The sequence below is a fragment of the Glossina fuscipes genome, unplaced genomic scaffold, assembly GCF_014805625.2.
Source record: "Glossina fuscipes isolate IAEA_lab_2018 unplaced genomic scaffold, Yale_Gfus_2 61541, whole genome shotgun sequence".
Lineage (NCBI taxonomy): Eukaryota > Metazoa > Arthropoda > Insecta > Diptera > Glossinidae > Glossina > Glossina fuscipes.
In genome coordinates, this window is record NW_024003752.1 from 41,352 (window position 1) to 60,698 (window position 19,347).

General features: G+C 37.7%; 1 protein-coding gene across 7 annotated transcripts in view; it reads right to left on the reverse strand.

Annotated features, from left to right (window-relative positions):
• LOC119643708 overlaps positions 1-19,347 on the reverse strand; it is a 130,462-nt gene that overhangs the window by 6,973 nt on the left and 104,142 nt on the right. For 6 of the 7 annotated variants that reach the window (XR_005248383.1, XR_005248384.1, XM_038043137.1 and 3 more), the window contains one exon: positions 4,479-4,560. Coding sequence is in view for 5 of the 7 variants with exons in the window: in XM_038043137.1 (XP_037899065.1) it covers positions 4,479-4,560 (82 nt within the window). In the remaining 2 variants the exon portion in view is untranslated. Of the gene's footprint in view, positions 1-15; positions 1,512-4,478; positions 4,561-19,347 lie in introns of those variants that run through there. The other variant, XM_038043136.1, reaches the window with a different exon arrangement.

The window sequence follows — 19,347 nt, forward strand, 5'->3', positions numbered from 1 at the left end:
TGTATTTTTGTGGCAAATAATAAGAGAGTCTTAAATATGAGAGATAATAATCAAGTTAAAAATTTTTTGAATGCTTCATTGCTTTCTTCACTGAAAACTGACATATTGTAATTGATAACAATATCGGTATATAATGCTTTAATGCTTCATAATGAATCAGCAACGACATTTTGATTACCAGGCAAATATCATATATATGTGGAGGATCGATGGAAAATTCAATTTACGAATTTTCCGCAATCAAGTTTTTTCTGTTTTGGAGAAAACGATGTTTAACGGTTTATTGTCTGTAAAAATACAATACCGTCGGCCTTCTAAAATATGTTTCAAATAGCTAACTGCTTTATATGAGGCTAATAATCCCCTATCATGTGTACTCTTGTATTGTTTGGCTGAATTTACCCGTTCTGAATAAAAGGTTAGCAGTTCTCACCTTTTTCGAAAGATTTTTTTAAAAGTGTTCAATAATCTGCTTCATTTTTCGATGCTATTAGAACATCGTCTTAATAAACCGAAGCAAAGTCGACATCAGGTAGTATGCAAAGTTTATGAAGCGTTAAAAAATTTATTAAGCATTTCTTCACGCGATGATATGTGCGTCGGTAAACAATTGTTGAAAAAATCGTGCAGCGACGAAAATCGTGGATTTGAGGTAGTGGATACCGGCCCGGTTCAGTGATGCTTTAAGAACCTCTGTAACTGCCGCACGTTCCCAATCGTTCTTCCTTTTTACCATACTACATGAATGTCAGACGGCTGTAATCGCCGCACGTTTTCCGCCGTTCTTCCTTGTACCATACTACATGGATGTCAGACAGATGCGTGCATCTCACAAAATTTGAGACTGTTTTTTAGGAGAATTTAAGTTTACTCACGGGAATCGCCTAGGTTTGAAACTGTCGGGAAGCCTTCACTGCTTTTCCAAAAAATTTACTCACGTTATGGGTTGGGAGACATTCACGATGATGAAAGTCCAAGTAAATTTACGCCTCAGTCCAAAATCCAGAAATCATGTTGGTTCCTCATAAGTCGCAATAATTGATTCATTACCTAGCATATAGATATATTTTTATGCTAGGCAATTATAGGTGGAATGACTGCTTTCAGCACCTGTATCAATTTAAAATTTTGTACCCGAAAGTCTGTGTGCCATTAGAGCCGAATTTTTATGATATCAACATACATTTTGGCATGAACGTCTGCATTGCATTACCTTCGTTTTCGATAGCGCTATATATATATATATCCAGTAATATGACATGCGATAAAGCGTTCATGTGATGCAACAGAGCGGATTTAAGGTGGCTCGTTAACTTTTGCTATTTTATCCGTCATACGTGCTCTTTTATCAGTGCTTCAATACCAATGGAAACTATTGCACGCACTTGCGCAAACCACAATTCTGGACGAAGATGCCAAAAAGGAAGAATTTTGACCGAGAAATTTGGTTAGTACTGCGTTGCGTTCCAGTTTATTGGTTTTCCGTCATCGTTGCATAAACGTTGGAGTTGGTAATCATGAGTTTAATATGGCGAAAAGTAATTTTATTAAATATTTCTTTGTTTGAATATTAAATATTTCTTTGTTCGTACTATTCAAAGTGCTAATTTTTCATCTATTTACACCAGCATTGCCAGTATGTAAGATTTTTCAATACGTTGGAGTTACACAGGTTTATTAGTGCTATTACGCACTGTCAGAGCATTATCGATTTCAAAGAATTTATTGAGCAGAACAAGTGTTTATTGATCAAGTGTTTATTGAATGTTACACTTTATACAATTTATAAATGTCCGCAGCAAAGTTTTACAAAAAGGTGATTTATAAAAATGTTATCAAATAAGAGGATATTTAAAATCATTTTTTTTTTTTCTATTTGAGAACTTCTGTTTGTAATTCGATATTTTGTGCAAGTACTTAGTAGAAAAATACACAGGATCATTTGGAATAGTAGACTACGGCATAGTTACCCCATATTGCGCAGGCAAACAATAAAATTGTATGCAAAACGACTTTATATCAAAGCATCGTATTTACAAAGCTCAGTTTAGAATTTCTTTATATTGATCGGTACAGAATTTTTCAGGCAATATTATATTTGCTTCTGGTATGCTGAAAATTATTGAGGAAGTTTATCCTTTTGTCCCTATTTCTGCAATGCAGTCCAACGAAGAAAAGATTTTGACACATCAAAACTCTTACGTTACGAATACAGATCGTTAATAAGAAATTAATGAGAACCGAAAAAGAGAGCTCCCTTGGGGATTTCCGTGGCATCCCTGGAAAACCCCGACCGATATGAAAACATCCCAAACAAAAGGTGGGTCGAATAATACTTTTTGATTTCGACCAGTGAGATAATGTGTACACCGAGAGACGAATTTCCACGAAAAAAAATTAAAATGGTTTTATAAGCTAGTAGACTGTGACTCATTTTATAAAAAGATTTGGAAAGTCCGATATAAATCACATTCGTTAAGAAAAAGCGTGATGTATGAAGACAATTCCAATAAATTAATAGAGCATAATATAACATAATAATATAACAACGAGATAAAACAGATTGAATTACTATTTTTAATAACTAACTATTCAATGAAATTACCCAACGCACCTTTGCCTTCTCTATGCGTATTCTTATGAAATAACCTAATAAAACTTCTTATGAAATAACATAATAAAGCCTTCAATTAATTGCAGACGTATCATGTTGAGAGCATATATTAGGCCGAGTCATAACTAGTTTTTTTATCAGACATTTAGTTTATTTTCATTGCATAACAAAATTATATTGTTTTATATTACATTATCAGGAATCTTTTTGCTATACCTCTTCTCGATTGGCGTGGATTTTGTTCCAATATTGCCTTAGTCGCCCAAGTCAGAAGGACAATTTCACCTATTACCAGTCCTTCAGTTATCAGTCTTGCATATTTTTTATTTAACTGCAGCATTGTCGTTTTTGCCTTGTTTAAATTCCCAAAGCATGACATGTCGAATATGCAATTTTTGATTCTCAACTTCAGGGGTTTAGAAAAACAATTGGATGCAAGGTTCAACACATAAAACAGTTGACAGAAGACTAACTAAATTCTCATATGTAGTGAAAACAAAAACTTGTTTGCTTCAGTGGCTTATATTGGGTATATACGAACAATAGATTCTAGTTAGCTTCATCGAAAATTAATTATGACTCGACATAATAGTTACTTATTTTAGATGAGGAGTAGCCAAACAGACGCATCCATGGGGAGCTTCCAACTTTCTTAATATTTCTTTTTGATTATTTCAAAGCATATTAATACGGTAATATTCGGTCAATATCAGCGTAAGATATCCTTATGAAGATTTACTTTGACGAAGACTTTATTAACCTAAGTATCTTCATCTTATGTACATTCATGTGCTATTAAGATTTTTTGATGGCTCCCCTTTGGTAACTTTAAAATTTTATAGTTTAAAAATCGAGTTATTAAAGAAATAAACGCAATGGCCTCGCTGTAGCTAGACGAGGTATGATGTGAAGGAATAGAGAACAGGTGCATTATGAGAGACGTGATAGTGACATAACGGATTAACTGGTGTAGGGACAGAGAGATGTGATGGAAGATTAGCGAAGGGCGGATGATGGCTTAGGACAGAATAGTTGATTATCCTGCCGACAGAAACTACTACGACACGAATACAATTACATATATATATAACATATATATTTTTGTTGAAGATACCGTACGTTTGTTCTTTTTTAAGGTGGTTACTGAACTAGTTTTGAACAGGCAAAACCTCCTTTATACAGGAGGCTTCGAAGAAGTCGTCGGACCTGAACCATTTTTATTTGCATCCGCCCTTGGGCCGAAAGACGTCTGTGTACTAACTTTCATCAAAATATTACAACAATCCCGGCCGGTAAGTTGAACAGAAAAATACAAAAACGGCTATTTCATATAACATACTTTACGTGATACCATATATTATATATAGTATACTGTATATCTTATTTTGGATGTTACATATTATATACGATACGTCATCTATTGTATATCATATATTATATGTCGTATATTACATATCATATGCTGTGTAATCTATCTTGTATTATTTGTCACCAAATCAACAGAGGCAAAATATGGCTAACACTTTTGCATCCATGTCATCATTCTATGCGGGCATAAGTTGGTGTTATATGTTATATGTATATATAAACAATTTTTAGCATCGCAGTAAAATAAAGTAGGCGTAAAAATAATTTAGAAAAAGTGATTGTACGAAAGCAATAACATTTCTAACCACAAATTTGTATGAGTACTTGCTGCTTCTTGCATTAGTAAAGGATTAGTGGACAATGGTTATAAGAAAAGCGTAAACAACATTTATTCTAGCGTTATTAACATAATACATTTGTATTAAATTTGATGGTGCGATCAATTTTAATTAATATGTTTAACAAATATGTTTAGGTCGAAGCTACTTTTACTTACAAGAAAACGGTTCACTTGTTGATGAGGTCGAACAGGCTGATTGTTTTCACCATTTTTTAATTTTTCAAACCGTTCACGAAGCCTAAAATAAAATGAATTTTTATTTAAGTATACAAAAAAAAAAACTTTATTATAATATCCGTCACGTTTTCATGATGATAATTTTAGAAATATTCTATATCGGAGTGTTTTTATGCGAATCAATAAGAAAGAAAACAAGCAAGAAAATTATATCCGGTCGTTACTGAATCTTTTATATCTATTACCGTTATCCTAAAAAAGATAAAAAAATTAAAGAACTAAATTTACATAATCTATTATATGGAGAGGGCTCGGCGGATGTTTTCTATTTTCAAAATAAAAGTTTTGTCACATGGGCGTGTCGGCGTTGTAGGCATCTTCTTTGCAAAGTATATATCGCTTCCAAGTTCTTTTGCAAATTTGTAAGCGATATCTTCATTTTTGCGATCGGGCTGACGGAGATACGAACAGGCGCAGATTCTTAGGTGCATTCCAAATTTGAAACTGTCCAAGAATTTGTATACTTTGTGAGGGTTTTGACAGTTGTTTCTGCGCGTTGTAAAGGTATTGAAAAAAAATTAATATTGGATAGGCACTACAGCATCGGCCATGGAACATGCCGTGTATGTGTGACCAATCAGTAGGTGTTATGCCTTTACTCAGTGAGCACTAACTATGGCTATGACCAAAGTAAACCCTACCGCATTAAAGTTTGAACCGCCGGATTCTGACTTTGTAGTCGCGACTCTTACCTACTCGGTCGCTCATGCGAATTCTGACAGTAAGTTTCGTACGTTAATTAATTTAAATACGCATAATTAACATTCACGTATCTTGCCTTTTTAAAATACAAAGTATAGCTCCTCGATATTATTTTTTTCTTGACCTCTACCTAGTTTCGACTATTTATGAATTTAGTGAAAGAAAAGAGGCAATTGGGAGAGATATTCATATTTGTCTTAAGACAGATCTCTATCAGTCAGAACGCCAAAGTGAAAGCCACAATATATGTGTGGAACGACCATTTTTGAAATTTGGAGACAGGTATCGTTGAATCCACCTAAATTCGGCAGTATTTTTCTTTCTGACAAACCACCCTATTAAAAAAAAAGACGTTGCTGGCATATCAGGAAGACAATTGATACTTCAATATGAGCCAGTTTTTCATAGACAGACAATGTTATATTCTATATATTCCATTCAATACAATACTATTCAGGCCTGCCTTTAAAATGATGCAAAATTAATTTAGACGTATAATAAAGTGGTTTTGAGTAGTCTGCTGAGCACTGACCTGAGACATAGCCGTCTGCTGCTAAAAGTTAAAAGCTAACATTATTATCGGAATAATTAACAAACCTTTCCACATATGCAATTGGAAATTCACCAAATGAATATGTATACAATAACCAAAACATATTTTAACAGCATTTAGCCATAACTGTTATTAAAGCTAAATTTTAAATAAACTTTACAATTGTATTTGTAAACATATTATTATTATTATTATAAATTTAGCCAGAGAATAAATTCTAAGACTATGGTCTTAAAACACTAGCATCTAAGCCTTTCGGCTTTATTAAACATTCTACTGCACTTTAGATTTGAACTTACGACTCGGTTCTCAGACGGATATTTGTAAAAATAATTTGCTTACAAATACGTCAATAATAGCTAAAAAAATCAAAAGAATTTATTCAAAGGATTTCAAAAATACGATTTGTTATGACCATGGTTAGAACATAAAAAGTAATTCAATTCGTTATTTGAAATTTTTTCTCTTTTTCTTGGACGATGCTTAGAATAAGAAGACTTAAATCTTGAAACGAAACAACAAAAATTTAATTTAAGAGGCACCACACATTTATTGGTGGGGTTCATTATTTGAAAAGCGATTGCTCCATCGGGTTATTGATTCAAATTCATATTCGTATTGAATGATTGTAACAAATTAAACCCGCCCTCCATGTGTTCACTAATTTAGCTGTTTTTTCAGCTATGGAGCTGCAACGTCAACCTCAAAAATAGCAGAGAGAATGATTTGAGGTGCGCATTGCGGTGTTTGATAAAATTGGTTACATATAAGAATTTTGCAATGTGCCAAACAAACTATAATTGCTTCCAAAGCAGCCGCACAGTGACCATATGCTTATTTGCTACGTTAACTCTCTTTTAGGTTACTTTTTTGATTCGGGGATGTTAAGCATCGACTTGAACGAGAAAAGGGAACAACTACTTAGGTGTCTTGATTCTAGTCTAGATTAGACTACCCATCTTTGGTCCTATTTAACAAGCATGTTAAGTTGAGTGATCACCCCCCAGGAGGAGAGACAATAGCTTCAGCTGTCTCCGAGGGTTTAACGTGGGTACACTACCGTGAAGGTTTAACCCCACGGTGCCCGATGGCACACGGAGTGTGAAACACTCGAACTCTCCGAGGTTAACAACATACGGTGCCGAAGTCGGCGCACACGTTGCCATGAGGAATATTAAGTACCCGAGTACCAGACGAAATACCTTATAGTCGCATCTCCCCTCTGGTGAGGGTGAGGCCTACCTAAAACCTCTGCCTTTCTGTGGGTAAGGCACGCGGTTGCAATGCAACTCCACACCGAGCAAGAAGCTCTTCCCGCGATTTTTCGGCCAACCACAGCCACCACGAAACTCCCGCTATGGGCCGATCCCGTTGTCAGGCCAAAGCTAGAGGAAGTGCTTTGGGCGCTCCTGACGCCCGTGGTACCGGAATTGAGGAGAAAATCAAGAAAATAATTTATAAAAGACTCAGGTCGGACTTTCTAGGTCCCATAAGACTCCCACTCGGCATGAGATAGTCATTTGAAAGAAAACCAGTCTATATTATGCGCTTGGGCATAGTATTCTCACAGAGCGGAGCGAGGCCTATCTCAACCCCTTGAGAAAAAAAGAATAAATGAAAATTATAGTGGACAAAGTCCCAAGACCGAGTGTACAACAATAGCGATGTAGGGAAACGGGGGAACGGACTTCCCTACATCAGCAACCAGAAAGAGGAAGCCTCTGGTAAAATTTAAGAGCTCCATGCAACTCCTAATCCCCTGTTCTTATGTCCTTGTCCCCGTACAAGAAGAGCACTGAAGAGGATCAGACAGAGTTGTCCAGACCAAGTCTCTCGGCGCCGCGTCTGATGAACGCCCGCGTAGTATACGCGCCCAAAGCTGCCACCGTCTCAGAAGTAGAGAGGGCCAGACTGAGGTCAAAGTTCCCATTCGTCTGTCGTATACCCATTGCTTCCAAGTCTCTAAAATCCGAATACTTGGAGCAAATACACAAAACGTGCAACCAATCTTCAGACATGCCATATAGGCAAGCCGCAGTTCCAGACAGACCTCTCTTATGCAAATATGTATTAAGAGATCCGTGGCCCGTAAGTAGAAATCCCAGATAAACCAACAGCTAAAATCTGGATGTTTTTCTACAAACGAGACATCGCGGATAAATTCAACGGTCGCTCTTCCTTTCGAACTGTTTTCTCAACGAGATTGCCATAAGGCACGGACACGTTCCTTTAAAAGCGTGATACGCTCCCTGAAATTTAACCTCTCTACTTCATCATTACTTAACCCGTCAGTTGGCAGTAACGGCAGTCCCCTCTTTATCCTGAAAGCAGTGCGAATTCGCCTTGCTTCCAGGTCTAAAGGGGGTGCACCCAACAAAACTTGTAAAGCGTCCGTTGAAACTCTCCGACACACGGGTAGACAAGCTAACAACATAACCCGCTGGCAACTCAAAATTTTATTTTGGCCAACAACGGTCGTGATCGCTCGGTGCCATATTGGTGACCCATAAGTCGCACAGGCCACGAATAGTCCACCATATATGGCCTGAACAGCACGTCTAGTTAGTCCCCATTCACTCCGTAGGACACGGCGGACCTGTCCCACCACATTCAAAAGTTTCTCCTTCACTCTTGCGAAGTGAGGGAGAAAACTCATCCTTTTACCTATGCTAATACCCAGATACTTGACAACAGTCTTGTACCTGAGACTAGCCCCATTCTAATCACTGGCGGTCGACCGCGTGAGAGACTACCTTTCAATGGCATCATCACGGTCTTCTCCAGTGACACACTCACACCAACACCTTGCCCCCACTCTGTAACCATGTTTATTACACGCTCACCGAGCTGCTGAATAACAGCTCGCGTTTGGCCTTCGACTAGTATGAGCAGGTTGTCGGCATATGCAGAAAACTTGCATATGCCATCTAGCCGCCTTAACAGAGGATCCATCATGATGTTCCAAATGTATGGACCACAGATTGACCCCTCTTACAACGTCTCTTTGTACCATGTCGATGGTACTAAGAGCACATGCGCGTCTTTGAGAGAAATAACTTGTCCAGAGGTTGATTTCTGGACAATTTACCTCCCTCAGTCTGCCAAGGACTTTATCCCATCTCCGATAATCAAACGCACCCTTGAAATCTACAAATATCCCTTACACATACTTTGCTTCACTAGCATCAATGCATTTCTGCACATGCAGCCAAGCATCCTCGGTAGAGAGTCCCTTTCGGAACCCAAACTGTTTGTCAGACAGACTCAGACTAGGAATCTCCAGAAGCATTTCTACCATCACCCTCTCCAGCACTTTACCAAGCACTGGGAGGAGACTGATACCCCGATAAGAGCTAGGCTCACTCCTAACTTTATCAGGCGGCTTCAAGAGCGGTACTACCCTGGCCACTTTCCATTGGGATGGAAAATGGCCATCCGCTAGGCATTTACTGTACATCTTAAACAGGTAGTCCGGAATAACTTTCCAGATGGCGATTGCCATCTCACCCGTTATTCAATCCAAACCTGGCGACCTTTTCGCTTTGGTATTAGCGATCGCAAAAGAAATTGCATATTCTTCCAAGGGAGGCGGAGAAGATGCCATTCGATGTTCAGAGGGCACAAACTCGTCCAACCCTGGGAAGAAGCTGCTCAATAAAACGTTCAGACACTCCCTCCGGGTGGTAATCACTTTTACCGTTGGCGCTTATATTACAAACTTCTAGCGATTTTTTGCCTGTGGAAATCCGATAAAGCTGACCCCAAGGATCATTTCGGTTTGGAGAGGCAAAATCCTTCCAGTCATCTTCCTTAACTTTTAGAAGCATGCGCCTGTATTCATACAGGCCTTGCCTTAAATCAATTCTGAGTTGGGCAGCATCCGCTCTATCGAACCGCCTTGCACTTTGAAAATTACGCCTAAGGCGGCGTACGGCTCTACGTTTCGCGGACAGAGCGGCCGTCCACGACTTGACCCCCCGTCGATTTGTCTTGCGACATTTCTCCAGGAGCAAGTTGTTGACGGCACAAACGGACCGGGAAATATACTCCACCTGCTCATCCAACGATCTACAGGCAAAATTCTCACGCGATACGGCTGCCACCGCTTCCCTAATATGGACCCCATATCAATTCATCGCGAAAGTGCGCCAACGCGCGACATTTAACTGGATGGGTGTAGAAGGCAATGTTGCTTTAATAGACCTTAAAGAGTCCGATAACGAGAATAAGTGATAGACGTCATTTAGGTTCTTGCAAACTATTCTGAGCGGATTAAACAGCTCATAATTATATTTACACTGACTAAGCTTAACCAAGATAAAGTGCCTAGAGAAGCGGTTAGGGACATTAAAGCTTATTTCACCAAGTAATAAAGGCGAGTCAATAGCACCATTTATTACTTTGATTAGAAAGGAAACGCCAAGAACAAATCTATGTTTCTCAAGAGACGGTAAGGACAGCGGAAGCAACCTATTTTCATAGGGAGGAAGAGAGGCAATCGGATCCCAATCCAAATTCCTAAGGGTAAAAATTGCTTTTGAACAGATTCAATTGAATCGACATTGCACCTATATGAAGGAGACCACACAACAGAGTATGGGTCTAACCAAACACATGTACAGCCTTTCCGTAATGTAGGGATCATCAAGCTCTTTGGACCACCTGATTATAAATCCAAGCACGGACCTAGGTTTGCTTATCGAGAGCTCAATATGCAAGTTGAAACATAACCTATGGTGAAATAGAACGTCTAAATCTGTGATCGAATCGACGTCCTCCAACTTATGTGAATCTATGAAATACTGAGTAATGAATGTCCTTCTTCTTGAGAAAGAAAGCTTCCTACATTTACTCAGATTTAGTTTCAGAAGATTCACAGAGCACCCTGCAACAAAATTATCCAAGTCACCTTGAAGCTGATGTGATTGCGATTTAACAAAGAAGGAGGAAAACAGTTTCACATCATCCGCATACATTAAGATCTGGCTGGAATTAACCACCGATGGGAGATCATTAATCTATAAACTAAATAAGATGGGACCTAGGTGGCTCCCTTAAGGTACGCCAGATATAACGGGGAATTCATCCGAGGTGATGAAGTTAAACAAAACCCTGAAGGATCTATTGTGCAGATAAGAGCTTATCCATTTCAATAAGTAGGGTGGGAAACCAGAGGTTTGGAGTTTAAAGATAAGTAGTCTATGGTTAACCATATCAAATGCTTTGCTTAAATCAGTGTATATCAGTGTATATCTGTGCGACAGCCACTAGAAAAAGCCTTGAAAACATGACAAGTAAACTCTAACAAGTTAGTGACTGTAGATCACCCTTTCCGAAAGCCGTGCTGGTGCGGAGAAATATACAAATTAATGGCAAAGTCCAAATGGTGAGTCAGAATTCGCTCAAACAACTTGGGCAAGACACTCAACTTGGCTATGCCTCTGTAGTTCTCAACAAATTATCTACTTCCACTCTTGTGGATAGGAATAAGGAAACTACTCTTCCAACATGAAGGGAAAACACCTAAATACAACGACATGTTAAAAATCTTTGAGATCACACCACATAACTCGACAGCGCAAGATTTAAGTACACATGATAGAATTCCATCAGATGCAGGCGCACACCTATATTTTAGAGAACTCAACCCTTTAAAAACGTCATGTTCCGAAATTACCAAGTTAGGAATTGAGACAGAGTTAGTTATAGGATATGGGTAGTTTGCTGATAAATCGAAATTAGCAATCGAAAAGTTTCGTCGGAAATACTCAGCAAACAGATTTGAGATTTCAAAATCATCCGAGGAACCAGAGCCATTAAAAGAAACATGAGAGGGATATGTGTAAATTTTTCTTTTAGAGTTAACAAATTTAAAAAAGTATTTAGGACTAGCAAACAGAGAGGATTTAATTGAACTGAAGGTATCTACAGTAATAATGGTGGTTCAGGGAGTTAAATCTATGCCTCGCCACCGAGTAGGCGAAATAGTCGAGCGCCGAACCACTTTTCAAATATTTTTTGAATAGCGCGTTTTTTCTATTCTTGTAGTATTTAATTGTCTTATAAAACCAGGGGGGACGACTTCGAGGTCGGCGCTGCTTAATCGGAGCAGATGCAGCAATAGTTAGATTTAATGTATTGTAGAATGATGACAATAAGCTGTCAATACTTCCGGTTGAGAAATCAAGCCTCATATGTGAAAGACGATGTTTTAGCAATACAATATTGATTTTATGAAAATCATAATATTTCTTTAAAAAAGTTTGATTTGGCACATTATTCATTTTTTGAAAGGATGTGCACTTTGATGGATGATAAGGGTCCTCAGGTAAACTAAAAGGTGGGCAACGATTTACGTTAATCTCAGGAAAGTTGGCAAAGCAGAGATCAAACAGTCTACCATTACAATTAGGGGTACGATTATATTGAATCAAATTATGATCAAACAATTCATTAAAGAACACAACAGCCCTATCAGACGTTGAAGTAGGAACCAAACAGCCAGAATTATCAGTGTTACACCAAGTGACTTGAGGCAAATTGAAGTCACCCAATGCAACGACCAAATCGGTGGGTCTAGACCGCTTGGACACTTCACAAATGAGGGCAAGGTGTTTCTTGTAAATGGAGATGTCAGAATTTAGGGGAATATAGGAGCAGGTTATAAATAGATGTTTATCAGGCATATTCGCACGAATAGCGATAAATTCAACGTCAGGAGAAGTGGAAAATTCTATTGAATTGGACGGGACTGACGCAGATATGGCAATTAATACATCACCACCAATGAGATTCGATCCTATCTGAAGACTTGGAAAGAGTTGTGGAAAAGTTCCGACGAATGAAGATTGAGTTATAGCCAAGTTTCGGTGAAGGCCAAACAGAAAAACTCCGTGCTCACTGAATTTAGAAAAGTAGAACGAATATTTGAATTAAGGCCCCTAACATTTTGATAAATGAGAGATAATGGGCCTAAAGAAACATTTAGTTTTGTGAACGCGACAAGACTATTGCTTTGGTATTACGGGGACGATCTCGAGGGATAAATTCCTTAATCAAGGATCCTACTGGCCACAGTGGTTTGTTTAACAACATATCACTGTTTTCAGTCGGAACTAGTATTTTAAAAGAGGGGGTGTCCCTAGATTGAGAAGGAGCCATTTTGAAAATGTTAACGCGCTTTAAGTTGACTGATGGGGCTTTCGTCGCCAAATAACTTTTTATATGATATCCACCGATGTTTCAGGTGCCAGTCTTGACACAAATATTGCTTTTCTGGGAGGAACTGCCGTCAACCAAATATCATAGTTGGAACAGGAGGGTTCACGGTTGGGGAGTTTAGAGTTGGGGATAATATAGTTGGCGTTATCGTCCTTGCACCAGCAGCTTGTGCGACTTGCCCAGTCTGGTGACCAGCGTTCACATTCGAACAGCCAGGGGGAGAGGATGATTTATTTTTCTCTTTATTATTTTTAGGCGATGGCACTTGATTAGAGTGAGTGGCAGCCCTGGGCAGAGATACCCTTGCCACTTCAGCGTAGCTTAAAACGGAAGGACTTGTCGGCTTGTTTGTAACTATTTTGTTACCAACCGACTCAACAATATCGGAAACATTCACGTTCATTTTAGAGTTAGAGGGAACAGTATCTTGTTCCAACGAATCAGATTTAGAGGAACTCAGAAGTGACGTCCAACACGCTACGCTACGAGTAGTTATTTTTCTGGTTTGGGTAGAAGATGAGTGCTCAATAAAACGGCACTTATCAAACCTAGACTTAATTAGCTCAAACTTCTCTCACAAGGAGCCGAGATTTCTACTCAATTCCGAGAAACCATTTCGCGTCTTCGTGAAAAGTTTGTAAAAATCAATGTTCCGCTGCCTACAGTCAAGACATGACCATCTTAAGCCTTTGGAAGGGTCAGCGACTGCGTCAGCAGCACGGCCGAAAATACCGGCACACTTTGCATGACCAAAGCGCTCGAAGAGCCAACAAGAAACGAATCTATCCGATTCCATGTTTGATAACATACTATCTTTTGTGTACCCGTTTAGGCAAACATCAATACAATCGCTTGTTCAACAATACCAACGAAGAGTTTCTGTGTCATATGCGCAGCAAAGACGGTAGAATTGAACAAGGCGATAAGGGTGTGAAGTTATATTTAAATATAACTAGCAAAGACACAAAGCAAATTTGTTTTGCAGAGCTGTGTTAAGCCGCTAACAGAATTCTGTTAAACGAAGTCTTGGAGAGATTTAATTCAAAATACAATTTCAAATAGGTTGTATTAAGTTTTGCTCGGAGAATATTTTACGGGGCTTTGAAAATTGCCGTACTTAAAGTTTCAAAGACCCATAAAAAGATTTTCCGAGCATAACTTAATATAACCTGCACATCGTTGGAAAGGCTCAATTCAATGAGTATGAGGAGGATTCGCGGTAGGTAATGCTACACTAACCCGGTTTTATACTTTTCATTTCATTCTACCTTTTATTGTTTTAGCAGTAACAATAATTCACGTAATATTTCTACATGAAACAGGATCTAATAATCCAACAGGATTAAACTCAAATGTTGATAAAATTCCATTTCAACCGTATTTTACATACAAAGATATTGTACGATTCATTATTATATTAATAATTTTAGTAATGTTACTTTTAATAAATCCTTATTTACTTGGAGATCAAGATAACTTTATTCCTGCTAACCCTTTAGTAACACCCCTTCACATCCAGCCTGAATGATATTTTCTATTTGCTTATGCAATTTTACGTTCTATTCCTAATAAAATAGGAGGAGCAATTGCCCTAGTATTATCTATTGATATTTTAGCTATTTTACCATTTTATCATTTCAGAAATTTTCGAGGTATTCAATTTTATCCTATTAACCAAGTTATATTCTGATCAATAACTATAATTGCTAATTTATTGACATGAGTTGGAGCTCGACCTGTTGAAGACCCTTAGGTATTAGTTGGTGAAATTTTAACAGTAGTACACTTTTCTTATTTTTTAATTAATCCATTAATTATTAAATGATGAGATATTATATTAAATTAGTATTGCCCAAAGAAAGCTTCTACGTTTCTATTTTTTAAATGATCTGGTCTTTATATTTAAATGCCCACCAAATTAGGTAGAACAGGCGGTAGCATGATTCTATTTTAACGCAGCCGGCACAACCGAAATAGCACATCATAAATAATGTCTGATAAAAAGCCCGTAAGTTGACCATACGTTCGAATATCATTTCAATTTTTTTTGCTTACTTAGTTCCTTGCGTAAAAGATATTTTAGAGTAGGCAACAATGGAGCATGAGGACTATCTTCTGGTGAAACAAAGGGATCGGTAAGAAATGCACATAAATTAGTATCCCAACAAAATTCTGAGTCAAGCAACTTACAATTTAAGTTCAAAATGCACAATATCAAAAAACTACTTATATATTAGTTTGGGGAAAAAGAAATCCATTATTTTTATATGAACTTTATTTAACATGCTTCGGATTGTCCGATTTGGGTCAAATATGGACCGTTTTGTTGTATGATTTGTTGTCATTTTAAAGGTAACTTCAAAATGCCTCTCTCATAGAAGTCCTGGTCTCTATTTGCAAAAAACTCTAGTAGTCGATTTTCACAATCCTCCCTAGATTCTAATTTTTTATCATTAAAGAAATTTTGCAATGCAAGAAAAAGATGATAATCGCTTGGTGCCAAGTCCGGACTGTATGGCGGATGCATTAAAAATTCCCAACCAAGCTCCCGAAGTTTCTGGCGAGTCACTGTAGATGTGTGTGGCCTAGCGTTGTCCTGGTGGAATACGACACCTCTCCTGTTGGCCAATTCTGGCCGTTTCTGGTCAATCGCTATCTTCAAACGGTCCAGTTGTTGACAGTAGAGATCAGAATTTAGCGTTTGGCCATATAGAAGCAACCCATAATAAATAATCCCCTTCCAGCCCCACCAAATGCATAGAAAAACCTTCCTGGCCGTTTGAGGTGCTTCACCGCTCTTTGACCACGATCGTTTTCGCACAGGGTTATCGTATGTGATCCATTTCTCATCTCCAGTCACCATCCGTTTAAGAAATGGGTCTACCTCATTCCGCTTGGCCAAGGCTTCGCTGATGGAAATTCGATCCATCGTGTTTTTTTCTGTTAATTGGTGTGGCACCCAAACATCGAGCTTCTTTTTGAATCCAGCTTTGTGTAAATGGTTTAAAACTGTTGTATGGTCGATTTTTAGCTCCTGGGCGATGTTACGACTGCTAACATGCCGGTCAACTTCGATCATTTCTCCGATTTTATCGACATTTTCGACGACCGGCGTACCTGTGCGAGGTGCATCTTTAACATCAAAAATTCCTGAACGAAATCTACGAAACCAAAATTGCACATAATTGGCTGTTAGAGTATCGGAACCATAAACACCATTCACAATTTTAGCCACCTGGCCAGCATTTTCGCCTTTGTCAAAGAAAAACTGTAAAATGTACCGAATTTTCTCTTTGTTCACTTCCATTTTTAACACGCTGTAACTCACAACTGAATGCACCAAACAAAAAACAGCAAAAGAACTTTTTTTACTGCGAAATGTCACCTTTCCAACGAGCATAAATATGAAATTGTTTGATCGATACTTTACGAGAAATCTATCAGTGCAGCCATCTACCGAAAAAATAATGGATTTCTTTTTGCCCAAACTAATATAAGGCAAAAGGCGCCTGCCTTCGATATCAGGGACAAAAATAAAATATAATGAGCTTTATATTTTAAATGCCAAACAGTCCAATTCGAAAAATACGGAGGAAAGCCCAATATAATCAAGGTTCAGAATTAGCAGATTAGGGTTAATTCTGTCAAACGTTTTCAGAACGCATTAGGTATAGAATTCTGCTATTACTGACATTATTTAGTTGAGTTAAACATAGATCATAATTACTATTGAAGAACACATCGAGTCAGTTATTCGAGCTAGACGGAGTTAGCCTTTTACCATCCACCAGACTCACCCACTATGGTAGTAGTCTAGTCACTGGGTCTTAATTTACTACGTATATCTATGCTTAAAGAGTATATCATGATGTGACAGTGGAGAAATATACGACGAAAAGATAAATTTGAACTAAATTTTGAGATGAACCACTACAAATTCAACATCAATAGGTATTTTTATTTATTTATTTACTTACACATGAAACCCAACTAAAATAATAGCTAATGTCGACCAATTTCAAGTGACTCTTAGAAATTAATTAATATTAAAAACTAGCACAAAGTCTATAAGGAGAAGTAAAGAACAAAAACAAATAAATAAAATAACTAATAATTATGTATAAATAAATAAGGAAAAAAAAAGGTGTATACACAACTAGCGCAGAGACATAACCACAACCATCACAGACCCAACTTGCAAGTGAAGCCATAGCAAACATACAAAAGCTTGTCAATCGAAAATAGTAAAGAACACCAGTTAATTTTTTATCATAGTGAGGTGTTAAGATTGCAAGTTAGTTTAATATTTACACCAGTCGCCAGCTGCATACGCAGTTTTTACGCCATAGATGTGTACTTCGTTTTCTCAGAGGTTCGACTAATCTTCATAAAAACTCAAAACATCAAACATGGAATTTTCGTAACAATAGGTTAGAAGTACTGAGTTTGTTATACGTTGACGATCCGAGTCAGGTTTTCGTTTAGGCGTATCAAGCAAGAAGTCTTCAATGCGTCATTTTTGTTATTTGTATAAGATTGAACTGACGTAGCTGTTTTAGTCGGTTGCGTCATGGACTTATTTTGAATTATTCACCTATTATCGAAAGACTACTCAAGCAGATTGTACGGTCGCAACTTATTGGGCTGACAGACTTTTCAATATATGTGACAAATTCGATTTTTATTCGCAAACATCTTAATGCAGTTTTTCGGAGCATATGATTGCATAGGGTGGAACCTAAGCGTGGTGTTTCCCTAACCACATCGCGCACTGCATCGAACAACTATTCTTCGAGTCTATAATATAATAAAAATATATTATTAAAATGAAAAAAGACACGATTGCCTATATGGGTCAAGTCTTACCAATACAGAGACAAAATTTACTCAAAAAATTGTTTAAAACTTAATGAATATAATTTATAAACGTAAAAGAAGTACTCTTAAAAGAGGTAATCAATAGGAAAATTAATCGCGCAAAAAGAACCAAAAGAAGCGGATTAAAACAAATATCAAGGTGTCGGTAACAACGCGACGCTACATTTTTCGTAGTGAGCATGTGCCTGTTGTAGGCGCGGGACCTCTTATCACTCATCAATCGCCATTTGGGCGAAAATTGGCAGTAAACAGTTGTATGTAATTTGCTCCTATATTCCCTCAAATGCGGATATTGCTATTTATGGGACAGATGTTGCCCTCATTTGTGACGTGATCGAAAAGTCTAACCCTATTGATATCTTCATAGCGTTGATGGACTCGAATTTGCCACGAGTCACTTGATGGTATAACGACAACTCTGGCTTCAACATCTGAAAGAGCTATTGTGCTTTTCAACGAATTATTTGATCCTTATTTATTTCACCGTACTCCTAACTACAACGGTAAATTGCTTAATTATTGCCTTCCCAACTTCCCGGAGATAGCTGTAAATGGCTGTCCACTTTTTAGCCTACCTGACGATCTGTATTACCCAGCAATTTGCATTTCCTTTCATTATAGGCGTGATGGTCCGTTGAAACATTCTAATGTGTGAAATTCAACTTCCTCAAGTAAACATTATGATTTTAACAAAACAAATACATTACTGCTTAAATTTCCTTTTTCACACATTGTGCTGGATGTTTTTTTCTGTTTGATGTTTTTGAAACCCCACTACCATGGTTATATAATGTATTAAGCTTAGCTGTTTCTGCATCCCTTCTGATCAATTTACCCTGTCCTCTCAACAAATGCTCGTCATGGTTTAACAGGAGTATTAAACATTACAAAAATAGGAAAAACAAACTTTTTAAAAAATTTTTGAACAGTAGATTTGATTATGTTGCAAGGAATCAATTTTATTACCTCAACCACCAATGTTATCGCAGATACCTTCAGTTGATAAAATCCTCAGTGCTTGTTAAGCCTTTTATAAGTTTCTCATTTCCAAAAGAAAAATCTTCATGCATCTCTTGCAAGTTTTTTTCAATGGCTCTGAGTTTTCTGGTGACATTGAAACTCTTTGCTGAATACGTCCGAAGAAGTTTTTCAGCGGCTGATTCCGATTCATCTGTCCACTATCCATAGCCGATAACTAACTCGGTTTTGATTCCCAACTTGATTATTTCATAAAACGAGGTTTTACATGGTTTGAGGACTCGAAAATATGATTGTGCGCCTGGACCTGGTGGCATTCCATCACGTATACTTAAATCGTCCTCTCACAAGCTATTTGGTGTTAGTGCAAGGATTTGTAATCATTCCTTGAAATCAAGTGTTTTTCTTTGGTATTGGAAGGGTTGTTTCCCTATTCCGCTTCAGAATTATGGAAAC